The sequence below is a fragment of the Drosophila sulfurigaster genome, chromosome 3 (genome assembly GCF_023558435.1).
Source record: "Drosophila sulfurigaster albostrigata strain 15112-1811.04 chromosome 3, ASM2355843v2, whole genome shotgun sequence".
NCBI lineage: Eukaryota > Metazoa > Arthropoda > Insecta > Diptera > Drosophilidae > Drosophila > Drosophila sulfurigaster.
This window is the reverse complement of record NC_084883.1, coordinates 55,226,200-55,240,918: the sequence shown is the minus strand read 5'-3', so window position 1 is coordinate 55,240,918 and position 14,719 is coordinate 55,226,200. Positions and strand designations below refer to the sequence as shown.

Below are 14,719 nucleotides of genomic sequence, written 5' to 3'. Positions count from 1 at the left end.
TAAAAAGGCTAAAAGCAGACAAAGCTCAACTCATAGATAGAGAAAGAATGAGGGAGAAAGAGAGGGAGAGAAGTACGCACACAATGAGACGAGTTTGGCAGGCAAGTGACAGTAACATACATCAAGATAGACAACAAAATATTTGGTTGTGCCACAGAAACACACACACACACTTAGGCACACACATATGTAAACACACAAAGTTAGCAACAAAAACTTTTCCTGATTGAAGCTCACAAATGGCAAGTCAAACTTCGATGCGTGTGTGTGTGTGATTGTATATTGTGGGTGTGTGTGTGTGTGTGACAGCTGCCGCCATTTCATTTTGTGATATGCCACAGCCACAGCGCGATAAAAAGGGGTTTCCCTCCGCCCCCTCTCGAGCCTACACACTTCTAATTGGTTTAGGCAGCAGCTTTGGGCGCTTATCTTATCACAGACCTAATTGCCATTGGCTGTGGCCAACAAGCTGCAACAACAACAGAAACTGCCTAACTGACAGTTATCACAAAACTTGCCGCATATTCATGCAACACACAACATATTATATTATATATCTCTAATGAGTTGCGAGTTGACTCAAAACTTTTTCTCTATGTGCAACTCGGTGTCGCCACATTTGACGAGCTTTTAATGAACTGTATCCATGTGGCAAAAGGCAAAGTCAACCTGATCATCTCTGCATCATGTGCGGGCTGCTTTTGTGGCCAAGCAATGCGTTAATTAACATTCGGTTAGCCCAAAAGCCACCAGTTAATACGTGATGAGCTTAACGAAAGGGAAAGGGAGAGGAGGAGATAAAGGGAGCATTGACAGCCTGCTGCTGTATGATATTAATAAATTATATATACACCAAGAAGCATCCACTTTTGGCAAGGAAAAACCAAAGACAAGGTGAATTCATTTAATTATTTAGACAGTCAGTTTATGCCATCGATATACAAATCATTTGATAAATGTCTCGTGATTGTCAACTCGTTTTCAAATATCACTTAAAAGAGCACGAACATTTATCCAACTAACAACAATGCTAGACAAAACATGCACAAAATTTGCTTATCACTCTCTCGATAAATACTTCCTGAGCTATTAGTTTGCATAACTTTTAAATCAATCCGAATTCTGTATAGATAAATCTTTGTATTCTCATCTGCATGCAAGCCACACATGTATTTTTCATATTTGATGCGAGTGATTTGAATGCTTTCAGCACTTTGATTCATTTGAATGTATCTTGCACTTGATAAAAACACATACACATGCACATTTATATCTATATTTATATATGGATAAAAAGAAAAGGTCGAGAGCAGCAAAAAAATTTGCATAAAATTCATATGAAAAGTTGTGTGTCTTATAAATCAATTCAGTTGCCATAAAATACGTAAGTGATTTTTTGTTCTTCTCTTCGGTTCGGTTCTCTTCACTGGATTGTGCGCAATTTGATTTGTTGATATTTAAGCCTTATATAATTATTTTTTGTTTTTCTCCCGCATGTGATTTACACACAGCTTGCCATATATTTATGAGGTCGCCGTCGCTTTCTGTGCCACGAGCGTGTTTACCTTCCATTGACTGGGCATGATTTATTTCGCACATATATCGAATATATATATATATTTATATACTCCACTTATTATATAGTATTCTCATATTTATGGTTGGGAATTTGTGCAGTGCAGTTTTTGTCCGTATTCCGATGTACTTTTGTCAATACGGGTTTCGGTTTTCATTTTAATTGGAAATTGGAAATTTTTGTGGCATTTTAATACACAAATTTTCCAAACTGTAAAACTGTATTTTCTCCAATGTTAATGGGAATTTTATTCACTTGTCAGCTTTACATTTTTTTACTTAGTTTAAGCTGGTGTGCAAACATTTTCCTAATAATTATTTAAAAACTTTTTGATTTTCGGCTGGCAATTTGAGTGTTTTAAGCTGCCAATAAAATCGCTGGAAAAGTTAAACAAAACTCGCAAAGCAAAACTTCTTACACAATGAAAATGAAAAACAAATAAAATTGCCAAACCAACAGTCAAAAATTTTTCTACCAAAACGGAAGTGACATTATGTGGGCGTGGCCGGGCACGACAAGCTCCAAGGCATTTTCAATGGGGGTAGGGGGGAGGAAGGAGAAGAACCTCATTTCAAATTCAAGAGAAATTGTATGCAAATTGTGAATTATGTAATGCGAGCGAAGGTATAATTAAATTCTTTAACAAAATATTATGCAAATTTATTGAATGTGGGCGACAGCAGCGAAGGCAGCAAAGGCAAAAGAATTTATGCAGAATATTTGATGCCTTCTTTGAGGGCCTTAGAAACTCTGCGACAGTTGCCTTTATCTAGCGCATATTTTAGCCAAGAAAATAATGGTCGAAGGCATTTATAAAGATGCTGGATAAAAATTAAAGCAATTAAGTAACATATTTAAGTGCTTTGTGAGTGTTTTTCCGATATAAAAGGAGTTGTGTTTTTTTTTTAATGCTTTAAGCAGTGTGTGGTAGGCATCGTTTAAATATTGATTTTTAATTATTTTAAGCAGCCAGCGCAACGCCACAAAGTATGCAACACTCGACTGGGCGCACACACACACACACACACACATTTGTAGTGGTGTGTGTGCTGAGAGACGTTTGAACGCGACTCGCACCTCACACTTGGGTGGCTCACCTCGAGGGTTGCTCTCGCTGTGTTAATGGCAAGTTGCGGAGAGCTGTGGGCGTGAATGTGGAGTGTAAGGACGTGGAGGCTGTAGGGTTGGGGTGGGGGAGGAGGCTGTGCGTGTGTTTTGTTTTTAGCTCAACACTTTACAAGGCCCACAACACGGTGGCTGATGCCCGATGCTGATGCTGCTCTCGTGAGCCTCTTAAATGTCACAATGCTGATGCTCTGGGGTTGGCACTTGGTCCAACCCTCGTTGCAAGGGTTTCTCCCACCAGAGTCGAGTGGGTCGCTCTTTCTCTCTTGCATGTTTGGTGCGTACGTAGCATGTACAATATGTAATATGCATGAGGTTTGTGCCATTATTTTGCACTTGCCACAACACACACACACACAACGACCCTGACCCCAAGCATTTGTGCCCCGCCTTTGTGCTTGTTCATTTCCTATGTTTTCCTGTCGCCCCGTCCATCACTCGCATATGCTTCTTTTTTTCTGTAATTTTGTTGTATCTGTTTTTTGTTTTCTCTCTACTGTATTTGATTTGTTTTAAGCAGCAAACTATAAATGAGACCAACAACGTTTTGCAGGCACTGTGCGTTAAACGTTGCCAAACTTCACACCGGCGATTCCGATTTCGATGTCGAATCTGTCTTCCTGTCGCCCCTTTCATCACTCGCATATGCTTCTTTTTTGCAGTTCTTTGTTGTATCTGTTTTTTCTACTGTATTTGATTTGTTTTAAACAGCAAACTATAAATGAGACCAACAATATTTCGCAGGCACTGTGTGTTAAACGTTGCCAAACTTCACACCGGCGCAATCGATTTCGATTTCTATGTCGATTCCACAAAACTGTAACAGATGCTGGCCACGTGTCGGGGCGCGGCTTAAAATGAAACACACAAAACGACCAGAGACCAAAGACCCGAACTGAGACCGATTCCCAGACCCGGTCTCGTAATTGGATGAGGATGATGATGATGCTGAGGCTGATGCTGCCCAGGCAACAGAGGGCAGCCAAAAACAAATAAATAGTCAAACAGCATTCGGTCTGTGAGTGAAATACAAATAACATTTAATACGAAAAGGAAATTGTCTATGCGAGGCAAGGACTCGACTCGATTCCAGCTCGTAATCAAAGGGAATTAGTTGGCCAACAGACACACACACACACATATATTGAAATACATTTACACTCACACCTACCCACGCAATTCGTGTGTGTTCGTGATTGGTATTTTCATTAGATTTTTCAAGTGATGCTCGAAATGAGTTTCATCGAGTTGAGCTGATGTGTTGCAAATACACAAAATTAACACACCTTGCAACGTCCTCAAGTGCATTAAACCCGCTTAAGGCTTTAATTGAATTACACACACACACACACATACACATACAAATAAGTACATTAATTGCAATTTAATATGTGCATGAAAAAGAGATGAGCAGAAACGATACTATAAAAATTGATGGCTAAATCGTGCTGCCTGCTGCCGAGTTGAAGGTCGTCCAAGTAAATATGGCAAATACGACTGCATCAAAAAGCAAAACCAAAAAAAATACTCACAACAAAATACAATAACAATGTAAAACTAAATAAATAAATGTGCAAAAGTCTGGCGGCCATTAAAAATCCACATTAAACATTATTGGCAAGGCAATGGCGCTAAAATTAAACAACAATTTTGCATTTGCCACCAGAACGAATCGAAACATACCCTTTACAAGCCATTAAATACGCTTTAAAAAAAGTAATAAATACTAACAAGTGTTTTAACAGCAGCAATAAATTGATTAGAGCTCAATGACAACAACTTAAAAACATCTTAACAGAAAGTAATCGATTTCAGAGTTGCTTAACAGCGGGAAATCATTAACATAATTATGGGCAATAACAGAGCTGTAAACTTGTTAAATTTTGAAAGCGCATGTTCAGGATTAATCAAGAAAGATATTGGTGGCATTGAAGATATTAATCTGTTCGATACTATGGGATATATATTTGAATTCAAATTTTTGCAACGTTTTAGAATTGATTTACAGCGGGCAATCATTAACATAATTATATCCAATAACAGAGCTGTAAACTTATAATGTTAAAATTTAAAAGCGCATGTTCAGTCTTTATTAGATCTTTTGTTGACTTTAAAGATATTAATCTGTTAGATGAAATACTTGAATTATATTGTTTTAGCACATTTCTGAATTGTTTTACAGCGGGAAATCATTAACATAAATAAGAGCTGTAAACATATAATGTTAAAATTTGAAAGCGCACGTTCGGGAATTTATGAGAGATATATTAGTGGCATTAAGGATATTAATCTGTTAGATGGTAAACTTGATTTCCAATTTTACAACATTTCAGAATTGATTTACAGCGGGAAATCATTAACATAAGTATATGCTATAACAGAGCTGTGAACTTATAATGTAACAACTAAAAAACTCATGTTTAAGAGATCTATTAATCAGTTTGATAATTCGTCACATTTAAATAAATAAACTTAGCACATTTGAGAGCGGCTTGTTGACTGGTTTAACACCTTTTAAACCCAACAACATGATATCATGCGTTAACACTGCAATTTATTAAATGTATAAAAATCGCAGCAGCAGCAGTATGATTTAAATTGATTTTTTACAATAATTAAACAGCCATAAAGGGAGCCGAAGGTCAGCGACAACAAGCGGCCGTAAAGGTCAGAGTGTGTCAGGTGCAGATGATGTTGATGATGATGATGATGTCACACTTTTTTTTATGGCCACTGTAAGTTAACAATAGCACTGAAGGGGGAAACTGGCGCCTGACCAGACCTGTGTTGCATCTTCATTTATCTTTAGACTGCAACTCGCCTCGTTCACCTTGCCGAGAAGCGCGAGCTGGCGTTTTATGCTAATTGGATACAATGAATGCAAAGTAAACACAATTTTCCTTAGCTGCCAACAATGGCAACAAAATTTACACATCGCCAATAAATTAAATTCATCGATTTGGGACGCATGCGATTTTTACGCGCGTTTTAAAACGCTCGCGACTATTATATATTTTGTGCTCGTTTCACAATTGTTCGCTTCAAATGTTTCGCATTTCAGAATTTATCGCAAAAAATCGTGTAAATATGCACACAGGGCGTTCAATTGTTGTTATACACGTTGTTGTTGTTGTTGTTGCTGTTGTTGCTGTTGTTGCTGTTGTTGCTGTTGTTCAGCTGTGAACTGTGTGGCGCAATTAATTGTTGTTTAATTGAATTTGCATAAATTACGCATGGATTTCAATTAGAATAGAATTTTGTGGCGTGCTCCGGCTAAATTGCTTAAATCAATGAATCAATTTTAGATTGCTCATTGATAAGGCGAATTGAACAAGACCGAGGAATGCGAACTTCCGGCTTTCAAATGAATTATTTCGACAGATTTATAGCAAAGGGAAGTGAAAATAAAATTATTTTGCCACAGTGCAATTGTGATGGGAATGCAGTGAAAGATTGTAAATATGGTATATTAAATATTTCTGAAAATTCAGAATTCCCTAAACAAACATGGAACAATTTCTAAAGTGATTTATAAAAAGCATTTCAGTTATGATAAATTATAATAATTTAAGATATTCAACATTGGATTAAGTTTAAGATAGAAGAACTTAAGAACTTTTAGATAAAATAGTGTTGGAAAACATGTAAAGTTGAGCATCTGAATCCCTGAACAAATCGAATTTATTTTAAGAAATAAGAATTTAAGAACTTTTAGATAAAATAGTGTTGGAAAACATGTAAAGTTGAGCATCTAAATCCTTGAACAAACCGAATTGATTTTAAGAAATAAAAATGTAAGAACTTTTATATAAAATAGTGTTGGAAAACACGTAAAGTTGAGCATCTGAATCCCTGAGCAAATCGAATTGAATTTAAGAAATAAGAACTTAAGAACTTTTAGATAAAGCAGTGTTGGAAAACACGTAAAGTCAATACATTGTTGAGCATCTAAATCCTTGAAAAATCACATTGATTTTATAGCAAGCTAAAGGTGTCAAAGCAATAAGATTGAAGTGCCGCTAAGCAATCGATCAATCAGATAAACAATTTCATATACTTAAGCCACCTCTTGACAGATACTTTAGCTATTATGCACTTCATCATCACTAACCTCCATGAGTTGCCTCTCATATAATATTTGCCAATTACAATGGCAAATATCTCTGTAAACGATACTAAGTTGCATGTTTAACTATTTATAGCCTCGATGAGAGGTGAGTAGCCTCTCAACTCTGATGATATTTTATGCAATTGTTAGAATAACTACACATTTTTTTTGTTGCTATTTCCTGCATTGTAAACATTGCAGGTTACTCAATACAAAAATATTTTCATAAGCAGAGGTGGAAAAAATAAAAAATTAAAAACAAATGTGGCAACAGAAAAAAGGCGAGTAAATAAAGCAAACAAATATGAAAAATACGACAACGACAATAAAATGCAAATTTAGTGGTCCAGCAACAACAACACTAAACAGAAATTTAAATAAACTAAAAAAATATAAGCCGGCCGCATAAATTAAAAAAACGAAAAAAACAAGCTGGCAAGAAAAAAAAATAAAAGAAAAACAATAACAAACTGAGGCGACACTAACGGCCGGCTATAAAAACCGTTGACGTTCTACACAGCATAGGAGGAAGAGGAGGAGACAAGGGGGAAGCTAGGGGGAGTGCGGAATGTGTGAGAATGCCGAAAGAGAAGCACGTAACACGTGGGCGTGAAATTGAGAGCGAAACGAACTATGAAACATAAGAGACGAGATGGAATGGAACTAACTACAAGTGCGGCTGCAATTGCCGTTTACCGTTGCCGTTTGCCGCTGCCGTCAACGAAAGCAACAACAAAAGCAAGCCATAAAACCTGTTACAATTTTGTTGCGTCTACTGCGCGACTGCGACGCCGACAGCGACAGCGACTGCGACTGCGTCTGCTGACTCACTGCGCAGGCGTGCGGCGCTCAGCTAATTGCGGCTCGTGTGAGTGACACTAGCGATTAGCGTCGCTGTCGCTGTCAACGTCGACGTCGCTGTTATCGCTGACGTCGCCAGTTGAACCGAATAATTTGCATGAAACTTTTTTAACTTTGGTTTTTTTTTTATTACTCTGCTTTGCGGAGGGTCGTTCACATTGCCGTAGGTTGCGATCACTCTCGAACTCAACTCGATACACTTGTTTTTGGAATACTCGTATTAGCATCTAACATATTTAGCGAGTACTCGAAAATTAATTTCACATTTGGAATGTGGTGCAATTTGTGTACTTCGATTTAATCGCTTCGCTTCATCTTTAATTTGTTTTAGCTGTTTTTTTAGCTTAAAGTAAATGTTTCAAGCATTCGACAAAACACGCCCAGCATTTAATGTGAATTTAATTTGCTGGGGAGTTTCGATTAATTTCAAGTTGGATTTTATTTTTGCTCTTTACTGCCCAGTAGCAAGCACACAGAAAAGCAGCTTAAAAAGCTCATGAAATACACATATAGAAGTAATCGGAGCTAATTATAATGAAATCGAGTGCTCCTTATCAGCTACAGCTCTAGAAATGTGTCGCGTCGCGCCTTCAATTTCGAATGTGCGCCATTTATCAATATCAAGCAGTAAATCTTTATTTGCTGCGCTGCAATCACACATAAACACACACACACACACACACAAACACACACACACAGTCACATATAGCGCCACACACTTATACTTAGGCAAATACAAGGCGAACATTAGCTGAGCTTAGCGAGGGTGGTTTGAAAGTTACGGAATACATTAAATAAAATGACATAATATCATTAGAAGACATTTGTCACAGTTTATTTGAGAACGTGACGAATTTGTTTATATTTGACGAGGAAGCAGAAAACAAATTGTTGTTCAATGATTTTTGTTTATTTATTTACCAAATTTAGGAATTTGAGATAAACAAAAAATGATGCAAAACTAATTGGATGACACAAACATTTTTTACAGAAGGCTGAGCAAATTAAAATTGTATATTTTGAATTTCATATCATCTCGTGTTACTCAAATCAATTTTGACTGTATTCGTTTTCAGATGTTCTTTAAAAAACTTCATCTTGTGTTAGATCGATAAAAGATGGTTTTACTGGGATATACAAATTTTGTGATATTCGGAATATTGTATCATATCGTGTTGCTTAAATATAATTGAACTGAAGTCTTTTTCAAAATAAGATGTTCTTTAAAAAACTTCAACTTGAGTTAAATCTATAAAATATGATTTTACTCGGATGAACCAATTGCAAATAATCGATTGTGTGATATTCTGAATATCGTATCAAATAATATATAAAATAATTGAACTAAAGTCTTTTTCAAAAAAACTTCATCTTGTGTTAGATCGATAAAAACTGTTTTTACTCGGATAAACCAATTGCAAATAATCGATTTCAGATTCTGAATTTAACCTATAGAAAATTCACTCTCACTTAATGTTTAACTTTAACTTGGCTCTCAGCAAGATTTCAATTATTTGGTTATTTAATTAATGTGATTACAGTGGATCACATTAGAGAGAAATTGCCGCTCTTAGAGTGAAAGCTTTTGGATTAGCGAATCGCTCTGCAATTATGATAAGTGCGCTCAGTTTTGGTAACTCATGAAGCCGCCCCCCTCGATAAAGAGATCTATAGATGCGATACTACAGAGTGAACAGAATTTGAATAAGCCACGAGGTTTCCTCTCTCTCACTATCTCTATCTTTGCTTTGGCTCTGCTCTGTGTTTGCTATTTATTGCGTCTCTGCTTTGTCAGCCATTTTCATCAATCAACTTGCGTTGCAGGGAGGCGAGGGAGAGAGGGGGAGTGGCAACGGCAGCAAAATTTTAAATCAACTTTAATTGAAATAAATTGTCATATCATTTGCTCTGTAAATGGAAATATGGACAACATCAACGCGAACGCGAAGAAGACGAGGAAAATATGTGGGCTACATTACGTGAATATCTCTCTTATCTGCGGGTCTCTCCCTCCTCTCCATCATCCTCCCTCCCCTCTCTAGTTTTTCTACGCTCGAGTGCTACTTAAAAGTGCCCCTAAATTAGAGCTATCAATCAAACAAATTGAAAATATTGAAATATTGTTGTATTAGCCGAAAGAGAGTGAGAAAAGAATTCTCGACATGAAATTGATGGACAATTGTAAAAGTAAAAGTAAAAGTTTAAGTCAAAAAGTAGCAGCTGAAATTTAAGTGAAAGCCAGAGAAGAGAAAAACATCTAATGGATTTCAAATATTTGTTTTTTCGACAACCTTCAACGATGATTGCGTTCAAACAATAAGAAAATAATTCATAAAAGTTAGCCATAAAACTAGAGGAATATCAAGATCTGTTGGGTAAAAAAAAGTTTACCAACTTTGCGCTCAACTGCACACGCACAATGGAAAACACAGAGATATATACATACGTATGTATATATATACATACATACGATATGTAAATCTATATAACCCTTGCTTCCCCTTCCCCTTCCCCTTTTACGCCACCCCTTGGGGCTTTACAATTACGATTCAGTTTATGCAATTTATGTGCAATTTTTCAATTGCCACTCCGACAAACGGAAAAACCGGAAGATTTCGTTTGATGCAACTCAGCTCAGCTCTTTTATTGTTTTTCACAATTTTCTTTCTTTCTTTGTTTTTTTTTTTATAGGCATATTGTAACGTTGTAATTAGAGTCACATAACTTTATGAGCTGTCTCGTTTATGTTATGTGCAAAATATAGTCGACTAAAGTTTTTAATTGCAATTAATTAGAATGACATTTGGAAAACTGCTGAAACATCAAGAGTGACGACATTCAGCTATTAAATACATATTTCAGTAAACTGATTGTCGTTGAATTATGAAATGCAATTAGCAGTTGATTAAACTTATACTCCAAGTTTGCAGTTTAAAGTTGAGGAAAATAATTGAGTTATTGGAATATTTATTAATAGCTAAAGTATGACATATTCCTTGAGATACTTTTTCAATATCATGGCATATAAAGTACATTGTAAAATGCTACTTGTTTGATTAATTAACAAAGTTCAACTGCTGAACTCTTAAGCACCACATAAGATGGCTTGATTAATAGCAAAAGTTAAAGCAAACTCTTAAAAGTTCGATTTACTAAAAGACACCAAATATTTATAATGTTAAACAGACTGAAAACTGTTTGCTGTTATTAATTACGCTATTAATTTAGTGCTGGAAATCTAGACTTTGATTAAACTAGAACGAATGGCATGCAATGAATTTCTTGGAACATCACTTCTTTGATGATAGTTTGCATTAATCTCTGTGGTCGTTAGACCGAATTTCAGAGGAATGACATCTCTTTATCTGAATCCATTAGCATTCAGCGATTTCTGCAGTGAATTTATACCGCCCAAGATGTCAATAAAGTTATTTATTATGATGCAAAACTGGTGTACCCTCTATAAAGTTGGCGGATAATAAAAACTATTCTCGAGATGCCAACATCTGATTAACTGGGCCAACACACACGCTCTTGTTCATGTCGCGATACATCAAAAGCCAACATCGTTTTATGGCTGACATCATACAAAACTAGACATTAGATGATTATCTTTTGCCACAAGAGAAGACACTGACTTTTAGTTCCATTTATCACCATCGAAGCGAATTCTGTCTTTGTTTTTGTTTTGGTTTTTTGGTTTTTTGTTAAGCTACGGTCAACTTCCTTATCAATCATGAAAGATTTACATTTGAATGGGAAACGTACCTGCTAAAAACTGCTCAAATATAAATAATATGCGAAATCCAACATTTAACTCAAATTATGAAAAATTATGGTTGACGAAATTTGCATAAATTGCAAATATCAACAAAATTGTGTTTTGTTTTATTCCGAAATCTTTTGCGTACTTAAATTACGTGGGAAAATGTTAAAAGCGAGCAACGGGGCGTCAAAAGTTGACACATGAATGTGTATCATTTGATATAGGGAATCGACAATATGCTACAGTTAAAGCTGGCTAAATGGAGAGTAAAATAAATGTATATAATTGTGTGTGGCAATTGGAAGTTGAGTTCGCCTCTTAAATCTGTCAAACTGCCAACTTGTTACCAATAAATAAATCTGGGCGTTATCGGCAGCTGTCCATTGCATCGAGCTTTCACTGTAAATTGATTACAAAGTGAGCTAAGGCTTGACTACGTCACAAGAGCGGCGACTCGATAAAAAGTATCAACAAATTGAAAGCCGCAAGTCGACCCGCATTTGAGGCTATCAAATTACTCAGACCCCCCTCGAGTGAGAGAGCGAGAGCGAGATGGGGAGAATAACGTTTAACACTCTCGAAACTGAAGACAATGTAAACAATTTACGCGCATTGTCAAAAAATGAAGAGAAGAAGAAGCAGCAAGCAGCAAAGTCAACAAAGATGAGGGGGAAAGGAGCAAAGCGAGCAAATTGTAGGCACACGTGTGAATACGACGTTTAACGTTGTTTGTTGTTGTCTATGCAAATAGATAAACAAATCCAAAAACAGACAAGCAGACTGTCAGCTGAGAGTGAGACAGAAAGAGAGAGTGCGAATGGCAAACACACTCGACGCCAAAGAATTCGGAGCTGCGCTTTTAATTGAGAGTGAAAACAAAAAAAACTTGTAAACGCAAGAAAGAGAAGAGGAAGCAGAGAAGAGGAGGAGAAGATGGAGACTTGTAAACGGCAGCTTAGCCAAACACGGCGAATTGAGCTGTTGTCCACTCAACTTGTCTCAATATTTATAGTGTGCACTGTGCATGTTTATTTATTTGTGGTTGCTGCATCTTCAGCAATCTCTCTCCACTTCTCTCATATATATACATATATGTAGTATGTAGTTTGATGGGGTTTTGATTTGTTTGCTTACCGGATAATACATTCCTTGCGGAGGAAGATAATATGCCCCGGGGCCCCACAGTTTGACGGCTTTTTGTGTTTACAGTTGCGTCGCAAATAATATGCACAGCTGCTGCCCCGACAAATTTATAACTGCTTTTTGCTAGTTTAGGGGTAGTCCACACACTTTTCTATGTAATTAGGGGTAGTCAACTTGTTTCACTTTTTTTGTATTTTGTTTAACACGCGATTTGAAGACGTCGCATTTGTTGCATTTGATTTGTTGTATGTGTTTTATTCATAGATTTATTTCTGCAGTATTTTTCTTTTCTTCTCTCTTTTAGGTTTTGGCACAATTTGATTTTGCTTTATTTTTTGATTTATTTCAACGAATTCCAGCTAACGATTTGCTAAATAAACGATTGTAAAATTTTAACAAAATAAAATATTTCACGTTTTACGTTTTCCCAACCAAAAAGCAACAACAATGTGTGCGGCATAATAAAAATAATTTGAAAATTATTTATACACTGCTCATAAACATGATATTTAGTCAACGAAAAAAAATAAACGCGATTTTACGATTTTTCACAATTTTCAAATGCTGTCGAATATTTTGCGCAGTTTTCGAATTTGAATTTTTTGGAAACGTATAAAAATATTGTAAAACTAATTGTTGTTTAGGGGTTGCTCTCGCTCTCTTTGGAAGTTAGTGTGGCAAAAAAGGATGTTGCATGACGGCGGCAGCGACGTCGACAGCGGCAGTGTGGCAAACGAAACGAAACGAAAACAGAAAATGCGCAAAAAAGACGGAATGAAAACACAGCGCAAACGCGAGACAAAAGAGACCAAAGCAAAAGCAAAAGTACAAAAAAAAAAAAAGTATGAGAGACGCAGCCACGCGCTTTCTGCGGGAAAAGGGGGCAAGAAGAGGCAGCAGCAGCAGCAGCCGCAGTTTCCAGTTGAATGAAATGATGTGTGTTTATAAAGAAACAATAAAAACTATAGTCTTTGTTGTTGTCGCATTGAACATGGTTGTTGCTGTTATTATTATTTTCATTATTATCGCTCGATAACTCTTCACGTTTTTTTTTCCCAGTTTTATTTATTTTTTTGCATTTTTGCCGCGGCGTTGCACAAAGACAGCGCTTTGTCTGTGGCAGTTGAAATCGAAAAACGCAAAAGCATTTTGCATTCTTGTGGGGCACGTTGTTGTTGCACTTTTTGGTTACGCGACAAGCGGCAACAACAAGAGTAATATCATCATCTGGCACACACATTTTATTTTAGCGTTGATTGAATGGCAAAGCAAAGGCAACAGCAAAAGCAAAAGCAACAACGACTAAGCAGCTGAGCGTGCACTTGTAGTAGTCACTATGCGTCTTTGTATTAGTGAGCGAGTGAGTCTCTCTGTGTCCATGTGTATGTGTGGGGATGCTGCTCTGCCGCCGCTTTGTGAGAGCGATGTGGGAAAAATCGAATCAGAAAAAGAGGCATGCGAATGGCGAATGGCAGGCGAAAAAGGATCACAGGATAAACAAGGAGACAAGGCAGCGCTGCGCCGAAATGTAAACGAAGCGAACGCACAAAAAGGCAGCCAGCAACAAAGAAGAATGTGCGCAAAATATTAATTTGGCGATGCGAAGGGCGTAGAAGGAGAAAGACGGCGGCCAAAAACATGTGGCGCATTGAATGAATTTACACACAAACACATCCATATATAAATATATGGATAAGTGTGTAGTTGTTTCTTGTGTGAGCAATGATGATGCTGGCTGGCTGGCTGGCTGGCTGACTGGCTACAAAACGGACAAGCGGAAGAAGAAGAAGCAGAAGGGGAACAGGCAGAACAGACAGGCACAAGAGAAATCACGTCCCTCGCGCCTGTCTGACTCTTCTAGTGACGCTGCCGTCGTCGTCGTCGTTGTTGCCGTTGCCGTTGCCATCACTGCTGCTGTGGTGACTGCGACTGAGAGAGATGGCATATATTGTATTTATTTTTAACTTTTCATTTCATTTTGTATCTGTACGTTTGCCGATTCCGATTTGTACATATGTTTGTCGGTATGGGTATATGTGAACATAGTATTTGTAACTCAACGTTGCACTGCACTTTGAATTTGGATTTGATTTTTTTTTCGATGTTGGAAATCACTTGACTTTTCTCTTGATTGGCATTT

The 14,719-nt window shown here is 37.0% G+C and overlaps 1 protein-coding gene across 34 annotated transcripts in view; it reads right to left on the bottom strand.

Annotated features, from left to right (window-relative positions):
• LOC133842127 (AF4/FMR2 family member lilli) overlaps positions 1 to 14,719 on the bottom strand; it is a 128,831-nt gene that overhangs the window by 66,619 nt on the left and 47,493 nt on the right. For 33 of the 34 annotated variants that reach the window (XR_009894359.1, XR_009894362.1, XR_009894361.1 and 30 more), the window contains exon 2: positions 12,571 to 12,949. The exons of the other annotated variant lie outside the window; for it this stretch is intronic. Coding sequence is in view for 1 of the 33 variants with exons in the window: in XM_062275070.1 (XP_062131054.1) it covers positions 12,571 to 12,582 (12 nt within the window). In the remaining 32 variants the exon portion in view is untranslated. The remainder of the gene's footprint in view (positions 1 to 12,570; positions 12,950 to 14,719) is intronic. 34 annotated transcript variants of the gene reach the window in all.